General features: G+C 37.8%; 1 protein-coding gene across 1 annotated transcript in view; it reads left to right on the top strand.

The window, feature by feature from the left end:
• UVRAG (UV radiation resistance associated) overlaps positions 1-19462 on the top strand; it is a 320954-nt gene that overhangs the window by 37812 nt on the left and 263680 nt on the right. Inside the window, exon 2 of the mRNA XM_057750060.1 lies at positions 9739-9856. Within this exon, the coding sequence (XP_057606043.1) occupies positions 9739-9856 (118 nt within the window). The remainder of the gene's footprint in view (positions 1-9738; positions 9857-19462) is intronic.

Below are 19462 nucleotides of genomic sequence, written 5' to 3'. Positions count from 1 at the left end.
CAAGGTCTAAAAGAGTGTATTTATGCTAGATGGTGCCACCAGGCCATGAACTACTGCTAGATTGTATACCCTGGAGCAGTTACGGGTAAGTGAGTGCTGGAGATTTGCTGTAGTCCAGAAGCACTGCTAAAATTTGATTCCACTTTAAGTTCTAAGGTTCATTTTTAGCTTTGAAGTGCTCTCTATTCTCCCACCATCTCATGGGTGGGTGTCAGAATCCACTAAGGGTTCCAGGCCACTCAGGTTCATTGCAAGGCCTAGGGCATATCAAGACCTTCTTCACTGGGTTAATTCACTGGACATGTATTAATTCAATCAAAAGGCATTTATCGTGTTCCTCTTATTTGCTAGGTACTCATTTAGATGCTGGAGATACAGCAGTAAATAAAATGAAGTCTCTCCCTTGTAGAACTTATAGTCTACTTGGGAAGATAGACAAATATCTGGAATTATCCATAATTCCATGTTAGGTATAATTATACATTGTTTTGGTCAAGTATAGACGTTCTGGGGAACTGAGAACTAGAGTGGATCCTTTAGGTTGCCTTGATTTCTTTGGGTCATAGGGTATTTCCTTGGATCATAGGGTAATAATTTGGGCAAAGGTGGGTGATATAGCCTAAGACTGGTGGTAATTTTTGGTATTGCTGTTGTATTTTGGACTGGTTTAGTTGATTTAAACTTTTTCTTATTTATTTAACTTTATTTTTTGATTATGTAAATTCATTCTTATGGTACAGAAGTCAAAACAAGTATCAGGGAAGTCTTGCTTTTATCTCTATTCCCTCCAACCTGTTCTCACCCCCATAGGTAATAATTTTTCTCAGTTTCTGGTTTAACCTTCCAGTGTTTCTTTTTAATTGCATTAAATCTTGGGGGAAGGGGAGGAAGGAAGGAGATGGGAAACTGAAGGAAGGAGATGAATGGATGAGAATGGAAGAGAGGAGTTCTATTTAAATAATGTTTGTGAAATGTTGTTCTACTGGCACTCTTTTTGTCCCACTTCCACTCCTACTAACTCTGAAAAAGGCAATAAATAACTTTAAAAAAAGCTTTTTATTTTGGAATAATTTTAGATTTACAGAGAAGTTGCAAAGATAGTACAGAGAATTCCCTTCATTTATTTCCCTCTAAGGTTAACATCTTACATTACCATTTTACATTTGTCAAAACTAAAAAATAACATTAGCATATTGTTATTATTAATTTTTATTTATTTATTTTTTATTGACGTTTACTTGATTTACAGTAACCTATTAGTTTCAGGTGGACAGCACAGCAGTTCAGTTATACACATACACATGTGGGTGTGCGCACACGCACGCACACATTCTTCTTTACCTTTACCCTTTTTTTTTTAAACGTATTCTTCTTTAGATTCTCTTTCCTTATAGGTTATTACAGAATATTGAGTATAGTTCCCTGTGCTATACATTAGGTCCTTTGGCATATTATTATTAATTAAACTTCATTTTATTATACTTTAGTATTAAAAAAACAGCTTTATGATAAAGTTGGAATGAATATTTTAAAGAAACCAAGACAAAAGGCATAAGAGGTCCCCGTGTACATTTACAGCCTTCATCAAGATTATATCTGGACTGCAGCAAAGGGTCCCAGGTCCCAGCGTGTCTCACAGGAGAGCGAAAGATGGTGGCGGAGTAGAAGGATGTGGAATTCATCCTTCTCCACAGATGAATCAGGAATACACCAAAAGATGCAACAATTCCCACAGAGAACCAGCTGAACACCAGCAAATGACCTTGGGCACAAGCAACCTCTGAAGTTTGGACTACTATGACAAAACAAAGAAACACCATGCAGGCAAAGAAGCAGGGAAAAAATCCACAAGACCAGATAAATGAAGAGGAAATAGGAAAATTGCCAGAAAAAAGAATTCAGAGTAATGATAGTAAAGGTGATCCAAAATCTCGATAACAAAATACAGAAAATACAAGAAACAGTTAATAAGGACTCAGAAGAACTAAGGAACAAACAGACAGTAATGGACAACAAAATAACTGAAATTAAAAGTACTCTAGATGGTATAAACAGCAGAATAACTGAGCCAGAAGAAGGAATATGTGAGTTGGAAGATAGAATGGGGGAAATAACTACACAGAGCAGAAAAGAGAAAAAAGAATAAAAAGAATGGAAGACAGCCTCAGAGACCTTGGTGACAGCATTAAGCGCACCAACATTTGAATCATAGGCATCCCAGAAGAAGAAGAAAAAAAGAAAGGGTCTGAGAAAATATTTGAAGAGGTTATAGTGGAAAACTTCCCCAACATGGGAAAGGAAATAATTAACCAAGTCCAAGAAGCGCAGAGAGTCCCATACAGAATAAACCCAAGGAGAAATACACCAGGGCACATATTAATCAAACGAAAATTAAACACAAAGAAAAAATATTAAAAGCAGCAAGAGAAAAGCAACAAATAACATATAAGGGAAAACCCATAAGGATAACAGCTGATCTTTCTGCAGAAACTCTGCAAGCCAGAAGGGAGTGGCAGGATATACTGAAAGTCCTGAAAGGGAGAAACCTACAGCCAAGAATACTCTACCCAGCAAGAATCTCATTCAGATTCAACAGAAAAATAAAGCCTTTACAGTCAAGCAAAAGTTAAGAGAATTCAGAACCACCAAACCAGCCTTACAACAATTGCTAAAGGAATTTTTCTAAGTAAGAAACACAAGAGAAGGAAAAGACCTACAAAAACAAAGTCAAAACAATTAAGAAAACGGTAATAGGAACACACATGTCAGTAATCACCTTAAATGTAAGTGGATTAAATGCTCCAACCAAAAGACACAGATTGGCTGAATGGATACAAAAACAAGACCCTTCTATATGCTGCCTACAAGAAACTAACTTCAGACCAAGGGACACATATAGACTGAAAGTGAGGGCATGGAAAAAGATATTCCATGCCAATGGAAGTCAAAAGAAAGCTGGAGTAGCAATACTCATATCAGACAAATTAGACTTTAAACTAAAGAGTATTACAAGAGACAAGGAAGGACACTACGTAATGATCAAGGGATCCATCCAAGGAGAACATATAACAATTGTAAATATTTATGCCCCCAACATAGGAGCACCTCAATACATAAGGCAAATGCTAACAGCCATAAAAGGGAACATTGACAGTAACACAGTAATAGTAGGAGACTTGAACACCCCACTTACATCAATGGACAGATCATCCAAACAGAAAATAAATAAGGGCATACAAGCTTTAAATGACACATTAGACCATCTCAACTTAATTGATGTTTCTAGGACATTCCATCCAAAAATGACAGAATACACTTCTCAAGTGCACATGGAACATTTTCCAGGATAGATCATATCTTGGGTCACAAATCAAGCCTCGGTAAATTCAAGAAAATTGAAATCATATCAGGCATCTTCTCTGACCACAATGCCATTACAGGAAAAATACTGTAAAAAATACAAACACATGGAGGCTAAACAATACTCTATTAAACAACCAAGAAATCACTAAAGAAATCAAAGAGATAGTCAAAAAATATCTAGAAACAAATGACAATGAAAACACAACAATCCAAAACCTGTGGGATGCAGCAAAAGCAGTTCTAAGAGGGAAGTTTATAGCAGTACAGTCCTACCTTAAGAAACAAGAAAAATATCAAATAAACAACCTAACCTTACCCCTAAAACAATTAGAAAAAGAACAAAGAAACCCCAAAGTGAGCAGAAGGAAAGAAATCATAAAGATCAGATCAGAAGTAAATGAAAAAGAAAGGAAGGAAACAATAGCAAAGATTAATGAAACTGAAAGCTGGTTCTTTGAGAAAAACAAAATTGATAAACCATTAGCCAGACTCATCAGGAAAAAAAGGGAGAAGACACAAACCAACAGAATTAGAAATGAAAAAGGAGAAGTAACAGCTGACACCGCAGAAATACAAAAGATCGTGAGAGACTACTACAAGCAACTATACGCCAGTAAATTGGATAACCTAGAAAAAATGGATAAATTCTTAGAAAAGGACAATCTTCCAAGACTGAACCAGGAAGAAATAGAAAATATGAACAAACCAATCACAAGTTTGGAAATTGAGACTATGATTAAAAATCTCCCAGCAAACAAAAGCCCAGGGCCAGATGGCTTCACAGGCAAATTCTATCAAACATTTAGAGAAGAGCTAACACCTATCCTTCTCAATCTCTTCCAAACTATAACAGAAGGAGGAACACTCCCAAACTCATTCTACAAGGCCACCATCACCCTGATACCAAAACCAGGCAAAGATGTCACAAAAAAAAATTACAGGCCAATATCACTGATGAATAGAGATGTAAAAACCCTCAACAAAATACTAGCTAACAGAATCCAACAGCACATTAAAAAGATCATACACTATGATCAAGTGGGGTTTATCCCTGGGATGCAAGGATTCTTCAATATATGCAAATCAATCAACACAATACATCATATCAACAAATTGAAGGGTAAAAGCCATATGATAATCTCAATAGATGCGGAAAAAGCTTTTGACAAAGTTCAACATCCATTTATGATAAAAACTCTCCAGAAAATGGGCATAGAAGGAAGTTACCTCAACATAATAAAAGCCATATATGAGAAACCAAAAGCCAACATTGTTTTAAATGGTGAAAAACTGAAAAGAATTCTAAGAACAGGAACAAGACAAGGGTGTCCACTCTCACCATTATTATTTAACATAGTATTGGAAAACACAGGAATCAGAGAATAAAATGAAAGAAAAGGAATCCAAATTGGAAAAGAAGAAGTAAAATTGCCACTCTTTGCAGATGACATGATATGATACATAGAAAATCCTAAAAACTCTACCAGAAAACTGCTGGCACAATTGGTGAATTTAGTAAAGTAGCAGGATACAAAATTAATGTGCAGAAATCTCTTGCATTCCTATACACTCACAACGAAAGAGCAGAAAGAGAAATTAAGGAAACTCTCCCGTTTACCATTGCAACAAAAAGAATTAAATACCCAGGAATAAACCTGCCCAAGAAGGCAAAAGACCTGTATGCAGAAAACTATAAGACACTGATGAAAGAAATCAAAGACGATACAAACAGATGGAGGGACATACCATGTCCCTGGATTGGAAGAATCAACATCGTGAAAATGATTATCCTACCCAAAGCAATTTACAGATTCAATGCAATCCCTGTCAAATTACCAACGGCATTTTTCACAGAACTAGAACAAGAAATCTTACGATTTGTGTGTAAACGCAAAAGACCCCGAATAGCCAAAGCAATCTTGAGAAGGAAAGAAGCAGTTGGTGGAATTAGGCTTCCCAACTTCAAACTATACTACAAGGTCACAGTGATCAAGACAGTATGGTACTGGCTGAAAAATAGAAGGGAAGATCAATGGAACAGAATAGAGAGCTCAGAAGTAAACCCAAGCACATATGGGCACCTTATCTTTGACAAAGGAGGCAAGAATATACAATGGAAAAAAGACAGCCTCTTCAATAAGTGGTGCTGGGTAAATTGGACAGCAACATGTAAAAGAATGAAATTAGAACACTTCTAACACCATACACAAAAATAAACTCCAAATGGATTAAAGACCTACATGTAAGGCCAGACACTATAAAATTCCTAGAGGAAAACATAGGCAGAACACTCTGTGACATCCATCAAAGCAAGATCCTTTTTGACCTACCTCATAGAATCATGGAAATAAAATCAAGAATAAACACATGGGACCTAATGAAACTTAAAAGCTTTTGCACAGTGAAAGAAACCATAAACAAGACAAGAAGGCAACCCTCAGAATGGGAGAAAATACTTGCCAATGAAGCAACTGACAAAGGATTAATCTCTAAAATATACAGGCAGCTCATGCAGCTTAATACCAAAAAAGCAAATAACCTAATCCACAAATGGGCGGAAGACCTAAATAGACATTTCTCCGAAGAGGACATACAGATGGCCAACAAACACATGAAAAGATGCTCAACATCACTAATCATTAGAGAAAAGCAAGTCAAAGCCACAATGAGGTATCACCTCACACCAGTCAGAATGGCCATCATCAAAAAATCTAGAAACAACAAATGTTGGAGAGGCTGTGGAGAAAAGGGAACTCTGCTGCACTGTTGATGGGAATATAAGTTGGTACAGCCACTATGGAAAACAGTTTGGAGGTTCCTTCAAAAACTAAAAATGGAACTACCATATGATCCAGTAATCCCACTCCTGGGCATATACCCAGAGAAAACCACAATCCCAAAAGAAACATGTACCATAATGTTTATTGCAGCACTCTTTACAATAGCCAGGACATGGAAGCAACCTAAATGCCCATCAACAAATGAATGGATGAAGAAGATGTGGCATATATATACAATGGAATATTACTCAGCTATAAAAAGGAGTGAAATGGAGCTATATGTAATGAGGTGGATAGACCTTGAGTGTGTCATACAGAGTGAAGTAAGCCAGAAAGAGAAAAACAAATATTGTATGCTAACTCATATATATGGAATCTAAAAAAAAAAAAAAGAAAGAAATGGTACTGATGAACCCAGTGACAAGACAAGAATAAGGATGCAGATGCAGAGAATGGACTGGAGGACCTGGGGTTGTGGGGGCGGGGGGTGAATGGGAAGCTGGGACGAAGTGAGAGCGTAGCATAGACATATATATACTACTAACTGTAAAATGGATAGCCAGTGGGAAGTTGCTATATAGGAAAGGGAGATGAACTCGATGATGGGTGATGCCTCAGAGGGCCAGGATGGGGAGGGTGGGGAGAGGGTGGGGAGGGAGTCGCGGGAGGGAGGGGATATGGGGATTTGTGTATAAATACAGCTGACTCACTTTGGTGTACCTCATAAGCTGGGACAAAAGTGTAAAGCAATTATATTCCAATAAAGAGCTTTAAAAAAAAAGGAAAAGAAAAAAAGATTATGTCAGTAATTTACCCCTAGAGTGGATTTACTTTGTCTGTTCCAGCTGCTGAGGCCATCCTGTGTTTTAATTAAGCGTGGTGTAATGAGAATACTTTTCCTAGTGCTTTAGCAATAAATTAAGGAAAGAGGAAAAAGTCAGTGCTTAAGAATAGTTGGTTAATTTGTGGAAGAGTTGTTGTTTTGTTTTTTTTAAAACCAAAACCCTTTAAAACCCTCTTCTAAGATGCCCTGATATGGTCAGTTCTGTTTTATCCACACCAGTGCAGGCAGGCACAGAAATAATGATGTAGTGATAATCCACCCAGGTGAGTGTTTGTAGACTCCATTGCTGGTTTTAGAATCCTGGAGCTTGGAGTCTGAAAGTGCCTGGGAGGTGCTTGTGTTAATTTTCTTTGTAATACAAAGATCTCTTCAGCAATATCCACGCATCCATTGCAGATTTCTATCCAAGCCCTGCATACTGCTTTGTAAGTCATTCAGTTCCATTGTCATTGTATTTGTCATAAAATTATTCCCTCGAATTTGTGGATAGAGCATTGTTCTGTCCTCTTTGGCAATAGAGGAGTGTAAAGATGAAATTGTCTCTATTAGGCTTATATAGATATAGGAGATACAGGTGTATATATATATGTACATATATAGGTATAACCCCCTTGCTTGCTTTCTGCTTTCTTTCTTCTTTTGAGATATCCCTCTCATTTATTATTTTGTTTCTTTTTTTCATATTGGTTACTTAGAAATGTTGAAATAAAGAGATGAATAATAATAATGAGTAACCCTAACCACATAAGTTTGTTATGAGAATTAAATAAGATCATAAGTGTGACGTGTATAACACAGCACATGGCACATGATAAGCATTTAATAAATGCTGACAGTATAGTGATGGTAATTGGTCTCTGTCGTCAAGTCTTTTCCACTTAGCTTAATAGGGAAGAGAACTGTAAACAACTATCTATAATATAAGGCAGAATGAACTAAGTGGTATAGTAGAGATAGAAGCAAAGTTCTTATTTATTCTAATGAAGGAACAGCTCAGTTAGAGAATGAGGAAGGAGGAACCTTCTCTCCTTAACTTTGAAGTAGAAACGGATTTCCTTCAAGAGAGTGGTAGCCTAGATTGAGGGTCTAGCATTAGCAAAAGCATGGAGCTAGGACCATGCATGATCTTTTTCATGGACCCTTAAGCTAGTCACATGTGACTAAGGGGTTGGGTATGTGAAAGATCTAGTGGGAAGTAAGGATAGGATATGGAGAGTTCGGATTGCCCAAGGCTTTGAAAGGATGTTTGAAAGGGATGTTTGTACTTTATGCTGAAGCCTTTTGGTAATGTTTTCAGGTCTTTGAATAGAGGGCCAAGATTGGAATCTTATGGCAAAACAGATGTGATTGTGTACAGGCAATTAATAGTTCCTATAGATTTAAAATCTTGACTGAGAAGGCTAATGAAAAATATAGAGTAGAAGGAAATAGTTGCTGTAATCCAGGGTGTGAAATGGAAACTTTTGGCAGATTGTAGAAATAGAAGTCTTTTAGAGTAAGCCCTAGGAACATTTTGTCAGTACATTTGGGGCTTTTCATACTTAGAGTATTAAACAAATTTATTAGACAATAACCTTCTCTGTCAGAGAATCTTAATCTCTAGATTGGGAAAGGGATTGGGTTGGTATGTGCATGGAAAGGAAGAACTTGGGCTTCCTAGGTGGCACAGTGATTAAGAATCCGCCTGCCAATGCAGGGGACACAGGTTCGATCCCTGCTCCAGGAAGATCCCACATGCCACAGAGCAACTAAGCCCATGTGCCAAAAAAAAAAAAAAAAAACAACTAGAAAGGAAGAACTATACTTTTCTGGCTGACTGCACATGCAATTGAAGATGGACTTACCTCAGCAAAGTGGGCTGTCTTTCAGCCTGAAGGGAGAGCTTTAAGCATATTTTAAAACTGAGCACTTAGTTTCTGTCTTTAAGTCTCTGAAAATAATGATCTGACACAGGGAACTAGCTTTTGAGACTGAATCTGTTGTGTTTAGATTTCCATATTGCCAACTTTTTCTCTTTTTGCTATGAGATGATTTGGCTATCCCTTAAGTTATCTTATATTTTTGTTGATTTCTACTGTTGCTTATGGAGTTTTTGCTTTTCTAGTACTGTGACTCCACATAATTCATGCTCCCTAGTTGGAGGAATTGTTGGGAAGGAGGCCTGATTAGGAAATAGGGGCTGGTTAACTGCTGGTCAAGTGAGAATTTAAGCTGACAGTGGTTGGGTTACTGGCCGGATGGAGTAACAGTTGAGTTACTGCTTTTATTTTTTGGCTTTATCTTCTTTTCCTGGTTGTAACAGATGATCTGGCATCAGACTGAACTAGCAACAGAGGTGTGTGTATGTAATAATTGCTGATTTTCTGTTGGTGTGAGATGAACTTTGCATGTCTACCAACATCCTTCAAAAGGGAAAAATGCAAATTACTATTATACTTAGTTTATGTTCCAGGAAATACTAAGATTATTCTACAGGTATACAGCATTTACATAACATTGATGCTTTTCAAGAATATTTCATATCTGTTATTTCATGCTGCCAACAACTTTGTAAAAGATATAGGGCAGGAATAATTCCTATTTGACAGAAGAAATGCTGAGTCATAAATAAGAGACTGGGTTAGGGTTGCTGGCTCAACAAATAAATGACTGGGATAACTTACTATATTTTAACTTTGAATTGTAACTTTCAGAAAGTTTTATAGGAGGAAAAAGCTGAATGCTTCTTTTTTTTTTGTTATTGTTTTTCAGCGGCGTCTTAGACATCTTCGAAACATTGCTGCTCGGAACATTGTTAATAAGAATGGCCATCAACTCCTTGACACCTACTTCACACTTCACTTGTGTAACACTGAAAAGGTATATAAAGGTAAGGAAATCTGGACTTGCCACCCACAGATCGGTACATTTCATTTTTCTTTTGTAACAGGAATGATTCTCTGTGCCTCTTGCTAATACTGCTCATTAGAAAGCTAAGTTGTCATGCCGTTTGAAAATATTTTATGAGCAGTTGTTATATATATTGAAGAAACATGTCTTTTGGATAGTTCTTTCAGATAACTGAGCCTTGCATTGTTAAGTGTATCATTCCTTTATGAATGTTAACATTTGATATCTTTATTCCAGTAGCTGTCATTTAAAATAGGTTGAGTCCTGTATCCAGTACTAATTTGCTTTTCTTTAAAATATAATTGATTCCTTTAGTATTATGGTAAAATTTGGACCTAGTTCATACCTTCTTATATCTGTAATTCTTTGTGTAAATGGAGTTATTTTTAGAAAAATGGCATGGTTTCTTTGAACTCAGTTCCACATATTGAAATGTAGATTCTTCCATAGTGATAATTCTAAGAGTACATCAAATATTCGATTCAAAATCACAAGCATCTTTTGAATACGTATTGGAGGAAAGGTACTTAGATATAATCAGTTGACCTGTGTTGAATACTGTAAGAGAGGAAGCATGGATTAGGGTTAAAACTACACTGATACTGGTTCTAGCTATTTCAGTTAATATATAACTATATACCAGCTGTATTCTATATGCTAAAATAGCTATATATTAGCTCTGTGACTTTTGGACAAAGATCATGGCTTTTTTGAACCTCATTTTTCCCATTTGTAGAGTGGAGATTATGAGGTCTTAAGAAGTCAGGCAAGACAGAGTTTTGTGAGGATCAGCTGAGATAAGGTGATAACACTTGGTAAAATATGAGTCAAGGTCTACTCCTATTATTAAAAGGTGGCATTATTTTAAGAAGAGGTACTAAGGACTTACTTGAATTTTGTCCTGTGGCAAAGATGAAAAATTCAAATGACGTTTTAGGTTTTTTGTTTTAATTACTTTTAAAAACTGTTACTGGGGCTTCCCTGGTGGCACAGTGGTTAAGAATCTGCCTGCCAATGCAGGGGACAAGGGTTTGATCCCTGGGCGGGGAAGATCCCACATGCCGTGGAGCAACTAAGCCTGTGCGCCACAACTACTGAGCCTGTGCTCTAGAGCCCACGAGGCACAACTGCTGAGCCCGCATGCCTAAAGCCCATGCTCCGCAACAAGAGAAGCCACTGCAATGAAAAACCTGTGCACCGCAACAGAGAGTAGCCCCCACTCAACCACAGCTAGAGAAAGCTCGTGTGCAGCAATGAAGACCCAGTACAGCCAAAAAATAAAATAAATAAATACACATATAAATAAATAATTAAAAAAAAACTTATTAAAGCAGTCGTTGTTAACAACTTTTTCCTTTTTTTAGTTTCGATATCAGTGTATGCTAATTTAAAAATTCAATCAGGAATTATACAGAATAGAATCCCCCTTCATATGCACATAGCATTAAAGTAATTTTGAAGGGTGAAAAAAAAGGACTCCAGATTCCGCCATAGTTTTACATAGTTTTATTTCATTCTTTATTTCATTCTTCGTTTTCATTCCAACCATTGCATATTTTTAAAACCATTGTATTAATCTGAACAAGTAGCACTAGCTACTGTAACAAATACCACAAGTCACTGAGTGACTTGACATAATACATTTCTTAAACACTGAGTTCAGTGTAGGTGTTCTTTATCAGATACTAGCTTGGCAGCTGTCCTCTAAGTGGCGACTCAGGTATCCAGGCTCCTTCTATTTTGGAATGATGTTTCTAGTATGGCAAGAGAGAGAGATTATTTGAGGGAGATTTTTTGGAATGGAAATGGTCCGTGTCAATTCCATGACATTCCATTAGCCGTATATCAGTTGTGTTGTCCTTTAGATGAACAGGGGACTGGGAAATGTTGTCTTCCTATGTGTCCAGAAGAAAAATGAAACAGTTTGGTCACTATTCGTCCTAAGGGTAGAAGCATTTTTGCAGATCTTAATAGATTTGGTCTGCTGCTCACTAATTGGTTTTATCACTAGCGACATACGACTATACCAGAGTACTTTACGTTTCTGATAGGTTTCTGTATAATCAGTTCTTGGTTATCTTTGTTAGAACGTCTGTGTCCTTGCTCCAGTGCTACCACGGATGATAGTTACTAACATTGAACTTAGTGCATTTTAGGTGTTCGGTGAATGATAGCAGTTCTTTTTGGAATTGTCATGTTAAGCATCAGAGTCGTTCCTGAAAAGAGTGGTCATGGGCTGGAAAAACCTGTCTAGGAGATATGATGAAAGCAAAGTGATTTTCTTTGTTGTTGTTGCTCTTACTCTTTTTTTTTTTTTTGTATTCTCCAGCTGAGCTTATATCTTGAGCTTAGAAGTTGTTATGGACTGTTTCTTGAAGTTATTTCAGTAAAATGATTGTTAACACAATTAGGAAATTGCTGGTTTCAGATCACAGGGAAGTCCAGTGTCTAGTAGTGGTATTGAGTCTGTCACACTGTTTGACTGGGGCATTTAGTTCCTCTTGTGTGCCGTTAATTAATTTATCCCTGAAATGAGAGGACTGATGATTTCTGAGACTTCCTACTGCTCCAAAATGTCATGGTTGACTGAAGTCTATTATGTCTCCTTATTGAGCCCTCATGTTAAGCTCTATAACTTTTAACTACAATGGGAGGAGCTAGGAAGCTCTTTCCTTAGTAGACCTAATTAATTAACACCACCTTATCTTCTTAGACCCGTGATGATAAACACGAACATCCATCACAGGATCATCGTGTGGCCCTGGTGCAGGATGACCACTCTGGAAGGCTTATGGGCTCTTCTTGCACAGCCACCTGTACCACCTGTCTAGTGGCATCGTTTCTCAGTTTCAAAAGAAAGGTTTTTTTTCTTTTATCGGAAGAATATCTGAAACGCTGATTTCTAAGTTATTCTTTTGTTTCACCTGAATTCACAGCAGAGCATAAGAAGTTATGTGTGAGTTTTTTGATGTTTGACTTTTTTTTTTAAGCTCTTTATTGGAATATGATTGCTTTACACTCTTGTACCAGCTTATGAGGTACACCAAAGTCAATCAGCTGTATTTATACACATATCCCCATATCCCCTCCCTCCCGTGACTCCCCCCCACCCTCCCCATCCTGGCCCTCTAAGGCATCACCCATCATCGAGTTGGTCTCCCTTTGTTATACAGCAACTTCCCACTAGCTACCTATTTTACAGTTGGTAGTTATATATATGTCTATGCTACTCTCTCACTTCATCCCACCTTCCCCTTCGCCCCCCGCCCCCCCAACCCCGTGTGATGTTTGACATTTTTTTAATGCTCTTAGGGGATTGTCTATTTTTCAGGTAGTTCAACTCGAACACCATTTATTACATATCCAGAGAACAAAGCCTTGTGTTAATGGATGAGGAGCTAAGTTCTAATCCTGTTCCGCTCTTAAACTTGAAAGTTTTATAAAATCAGGTTTGTTCTTCAGCCATAGTTATCTTCTCACCCATGAAATGTGAGTGCCTTTCCTTTCCTGGAATACCAACCAGTTATTTTGAATACATCAGAAGATGACCTCTCTATAATACAATTTGTTGATCTCATGAATCTCATAATTTTCTTTCATTCTTTCTTTGTTCAAAGTATTTATTTATTTATTTGGTTGTGCCAAGTCTTACTTGTGGCTTGTGGGCTCCTTAGTTGCAGCATGTGGGCTCCTTAGTTGTGGTATGCTATCTCTTAGTTGCAACATGCATGTGGCATCTAGTTCCCTGACCAGGGATCGAACCTGGGCTCCCTGCGATGGGAGCAAGGAGTCTTATCCACTGTGCCACCAGGGAAGTCCCTGTCTCATAGTTTTAAATATCACTTATCACTCTAACAGCTCACAAACATTTATCTTTAGCTTCGGCCTCCCCCCTGAACTCATACTCCTGTATTCAGTTGCCTACTCTACATCTCCATTTGGAGTCTAGTAGGTAACAAACTTGATATATTCAGTACTGAGTTTCTGATGTTCCAGCTCTGATCTACCTCTTGTATTCATCCTTCTATCAGAAAATGACAACTCTCTCCTTCCATTTCCTTGGCCAAAAACCTTGGAGTCATCCTGGATTGTCCTCTTTTATATTTCACATCCAATCTTTCAGCAAATACTTTTTGTTCTTACTACCAAAATATATCCATAATCTTTTCCCTTCTTACTACCTCCAAACTACTATCATCTCTTGCCTGAGTTGTTGGAGTAGGCTTCTAACAGGTCTGCTTGCCTACACACTCTTTTAAGTGTGGTCTCAACTGAGATCCAGTAAAATGAAAGTGAGGTCATGTTATTCCTCCCCTCAAAACCCTCCAGTGGCTTCCCATTTCATTCAGAGTAAAAGCTGAAGTTCTTTTGGATTCCTGGGTCTTTCATGATCTGGCTGTCCGTGACCTCTTGGAACTCATCTCCTTCTACTCTTCCAGTTTTCTCTGTTCTAACCCCACTGCTATTCTTGCTCTTCCTTGAATTCATCAAGCTGACTTCAATTTAAAGGCCTATGCACTGGTTGTTTCTTTGGCCTGGGCACTGTTTCCTCCTGATAGCCGCATGACTAGCTCCTCTGCCTTCTTTTAGGTCTTTACTCCAAATGTTTCCTCAGGGAAACTCTCCTTGATCACTGACTAACCCTTTTAAAAATCATGACTATTCTCCTCCCTGACTTTTGTGCTCTATTTTTCTCCACAATACTCCAGATCATCTGCAAAACTGTACATCTGATTATTTGGTTAATGCGTGTCTCTCTCCACTAGAATGTGAGCTCTATACAGGCAGAAATTTTTAGGTCAGTTTTGTGCACTGCACTTTTCCAATACTTGGAACAATGCTTGGCACAAAGTAAGCCCCCAAATATTTTCATTTAATTTTTTTGAGTGGTAATGCAGTCCATGGTTCAAAATATATATAAAGGTTTATATTAAAATCTTCCTTTCACATGTCCCTTCTCCCTGGTTTTTCACCCCACCCTTTTTTATCTTTACTGAGATTCCTTTTGCAAATGCAAGTAAAAATAGTCTTTGTGTGTATGTATTACATATATATATATATATTATATATATATTTCTGTGTCTTGCATTTTTCACTTACTATGTTTTAGATAGTTTTCCGTGTTACTTCGTAGAGAGCCTCTCTCTCTCTCTCTCTTTTTTTTGCTTAGTTTTGCATTGAACAGATGTACCATAATTTATTTCACTGGTTCCTTCTGGTGGGCATTTAGGTAGGTTGTTCCAGGCTTTTGCTATGCATACAGTACCGAAGTGAACAATTTCATTGGTATACATTACTTTGTATGAGTGCTACTGGGTTGGCCAAAAAGTTCGTTCAGGGTTTTCTATAAGATCAGTAACAGAGCTATAGGGTAAATTCCAAAGAGTGGGAGTACAAGTAGAGCGTGTACTTAGATGTTGCACAATTGTCGTTGTTGACATTCCCACTTGCTATGTGCAGGTCCCCCTTGCCCCACAACCTGACCCGCGGACTGTGCAGTCACACTTTTGAGATTTTTGCCAATCCGATAGGTGAAAAACAGTTTCATAGTAGAGTTTAGGTTTGTATTTCTTCTGTTATGAGTGAGGTTGAGATACTGAAAAAGCATTTGTTGAATAAATGGAATGCTGTATAATAGCCAAAACATGCCATGGGAGCCATGCTCTGCAATGTCTGCTTGCTTTGTTTGTTTAGTCTTAGCGTGGATAGAGAAGCACTTGTATCTAATAGTCCCTTTTGTGTAGAGCTAGTTTTGGATGATATCTTTTTGAAAATGTATGTGTCTAATAGTTTTGCTCAAATTGAATTAATAAAAATTGATAGAATTATATTAATAAAATTAATAGCTTATAAAGTGTTTTTAGTTCACTGTTTCATTTGAGCCTCATAACAACCCTGTTATTTTCCAGGTGTCAGTCTCCTTTGAAAGGTGAAGAAATTATGGCCCAGAAACATTAGTTGACTTCTCCAGGGTCAAGCTTATACATGTGCACTGGGGACCAGAACTATTTTTTTACTCTAAATTCTCCTAAATTCACTGTTCTGTTGTGCACCATGCTGCTAATTTCATTGACAATATTGTGACTGTAACACAGTGATAGACAGTGTAGGCCCACATTTAACACTTTAGAAATTACCTCAGACTCAGTGATTCCTTTCCAAACTGTATGGCTCCTTTGTTGACCTCTCTGCATTTAAATTAGCAAGTCCATTTTGAGGGTCTATTGGAGAAGGCAAATTGTTTAGTTTCATTTATATATACAGTTAGCAAAGTTTTGGAAGAAATAATGATGCCGTTCATCTTCTTAGAGCTGGACATATATATTTTGGGGACTGTTTAATTTAGACACTTTACAGATTAAGCTGAGGAATTCTCTCTCAAAAGTAAAAAGGAATATATTTTTTTTCGCCGATTTTGAAAGTATTACCAACTTGCCGCAAATTCAGACAGTACAAAAGTATATTAAGTGCAAGTACCTTGTAATAACAAACAACACATTTTTAGCACTAAAAGTCTTCCTTTTTCTAAAAACATATTTGGTACATATAAATTAGAGTATATGTATGCCTATTGAAAAGAATATCGTATATATACAAACACACACACATATATATGCATATGTACCTTTTTGTAGTCAATTTATGATTGGCATTGGTTAAACCATTTGGGAAAAACTGAGAAGGATAATACTTAGGGTTGCCTAGTGTTAAGTGGGATTGTAAATTGCTACAGTATTTTTAGAGAACAATTTGGCAATATCTATGAAATTCAAACTGTATTTTTCCTTTTATCTTGCAATTTTTAAAAAAAGTGTGTTTTTTCTTTTTTCAAAAAATATTTATCTGTTTATTTATTGGCTGCATTGGGTCTTTTGCTGCACGCGGACTTTCTCTAGTTGTGGCGAGTGGGGGCTACTCTTCATTGCAGTGTACAGGCTACTCATTGCAGGGGCTTCTCTTGTGGAGCACAGGCTCTGTGCGCATGGGCTTCAGTAATTGTGGCTCTTGGCCCACTAGTTGTGACTCGAGGGCTCTAGAGCACAGGCTCAGTAGTTGTGGCACACGGGCTTAGTTGCTTCTCCGCATGTGGAATCTTCCTGGACCAGGGATTGAACCCATGTCCCTTGCATTGGCAGGCAGATTCTTAACCACTCGCCACAGGGAAGTCCCCTGCAATTTTTTGTTTTAAATAAGTTTATTTTATTTATTATTTTTTTGGCTGCGTTGGGTCTTCGTTGCTCTGCGCAGGCTGTCTCTAGTTGTGGCGAGTGGGGGCTACTCTTCATTGCTGTGCACAGACTTCTTATTACAGTGGCCTCTCTTGTTGTAGGGCATGGGCTCAGTAATTGTAGCTTGTGAGCTGTAGAACGCAGGCTCAGTAGTTGTGCACATGGGCTTAGTTGCTCCTTGGCATATGGGATCTTCCCAGACCAGGGCCTAAACCCATGTCCCCTGCATTGGCAGGTGGATGCTTAACCACTGTGCCACGAGGAAAGTCCCTATCTTGCAATTTTACTTCTGAAAGTTTGTCTTACAGATTCAAGTGTCTTAGGATACATCTTTCAAAGATTATTTATAATATTACTTGAAATATCCAAAAATTAGCATTAACTTAAATATTTGTCAATAAAAGATACCTTTTTTTGGAAATTTATTTATTTATTTATTTATTTTTATTGCCTGTGTTGGGTCTTTTTTGCTGTGCGTGGGCTTTCTTTAGCTGCGGTTAGTGGGGGCTACTCTTCGTTGTGGTGTGCATGCTCCTCATTGCCGTGGCTTCACTTGTTTTGGAGCATGGGCTCTAGGCGTGTGGGCTTCAGTAGTTGCAGCACATGGGCTAAGTAGTTGTGGCTCACAGGCTCTAAAGCTCAGGCTCAATAGTTGTGGCGCACGGGCTTAGTTGCTCCACGGCATGTGGGATTTTCCTGAGGCAGGGATCGAACCCATGTCCCCTGCATTGGCAGGCGGATTCTCAACCACTGCACCACCTAGGAAGCCCAAAAGATTCCTTTTAAAAACAATTAGAATTATTCCTTCTCTTATTTAAAATAATTGTTCAAAATAGAAAAATTAGAAAACTGCCAAGCAAAAAATAAAAGTAAGCAGCCTAACCCTATCACCTAAGATAAATGTTAACATAATTGTAAAAATTTGGATCCTTTTGTAAATTCTTTCATGGAACCTTTTTTTTTCACTTAGTACATTGTGACTATCTCACCACAAAATAGAATGATTATCCTTAATATTAATTTTTTTAAGGGAAGACAAGTATAGAGCAATGTAGATGGTATGTTTTGTCAAGAAACATTTTAACCAAAAGAGCTTGCCCATAAGAATTTTATATCCAGGTCCACTTTTCCTTTACTGCTTGACAATTCCCAAACTTCAGTCCTGTGGACTACTTTGACAAGTTTCACTGTGAGTTTCATCTATAATGCTGCAGACAATATATTTTTTAAAGTTCATTATTTCAAAACTCAGGTCTAAGCATAATCTGTGAAGTTGTTGATTCAACAAAAAAATTATTGAGTGCTACCCTGTGCTGGAAATAGTTTTACATGCTGAGGAGACAGCAGTTACACAGAACAAATATTACTGCCCTTATGGAGCTTACAATTAGGGGTTGGGTATATGAGACATACATTTCACTATGTTAGAAAAAAATAAAGTTTGTTCATATATCACCTAAAATCATCGCATATATCAGTGGTATGTCGTCACCTTGGGAAATATTGCCCTGTAGCGACATAGGGATACAGGGTCCTTGTAGGCTCTGCATCAGTAGAACATCAGGGAAGTGACTTAGGCAGGGTCAATGAAGGGAATGTTGGAGGGTTGTTAAGAATGTCTGTCTAAACCTCTTAACACAATCTCTCTTTTGATTGTATCTTCAGGTTTTGTAACATTTATATCATAAATGAAGGTTTATAGAATCATGAAATTTTAGTGCTTACAGAGGACCTTGATTATTAGTCTTATTGTCAAAGTTGTCTAATGAGAAATGGGCCCAAGGAACTGAGAGGCAGAATGTTAATCACAGGTAGAACTAGACCTTAGCTGAGTTCCCTGGTTGCTGGGTGAGTGCTCTTTCCACAATACTACAATGGATAATCATTGGAGATGTTTGAGAAAAAGAGCATGTGGGATTGGTTGTAAACAATGGCAGTTGGTAAGGAAGAATAAAGTCAGAGTTTTTTGTTGTTGTTTGTTTGTTTTTCTGAACTTTTAAAAGTTTATTTATTTATTTATTGGCTGAGTTGGGTTTTGGTTGCTGCCCCTGGGCTTTCTCTAGTTGTGGGAAGCAGGGGCTACTCTTCATTGTGGTGCACAGGCTTCTTATTGCTGGGGCTTCTCTTGTTGTGCAGCATGGGCTCTAGGCACGCAGGCTTCAGTAGTTGTGGCACATGAGCTCAACAGTTGTGGCCCACGGGCTTAGTTGCTCTGCGGCATGTCCCCTGCATTGGCAGGCGGATTCTTAACCACTGCGCCATCAGGGAAGTCCCTAAAGTCTGCGTTTTTAAGGGCTTACTTTAGAATCTGGGATAAAAGGTGCCAGTAAGGGGAAAATCACTAAATTAAATCTTAA

The sequence above is a fragment of the Hippopotamus amphibius genome, chromosome 9 (genome assembly GCF_030028045.1).
Source record: "Hippopotamus amphibius kiboko isolate mHipAmp2 chromosome 9, mHipAmp2.hap2, whole genome shotgun sequence".
In the NCBI taxonomy this organism is placed as follows: domain Eukaryota; kingdom Metazoa; phylum Chordata; class Mammalia; order Artiodactyla; family Hippopotamidae; genus Hippopotamus; species Hippopotamus amphibius.
This window is presented reverse-complemented; position numbering and strand designations above follow the sequence as displayed.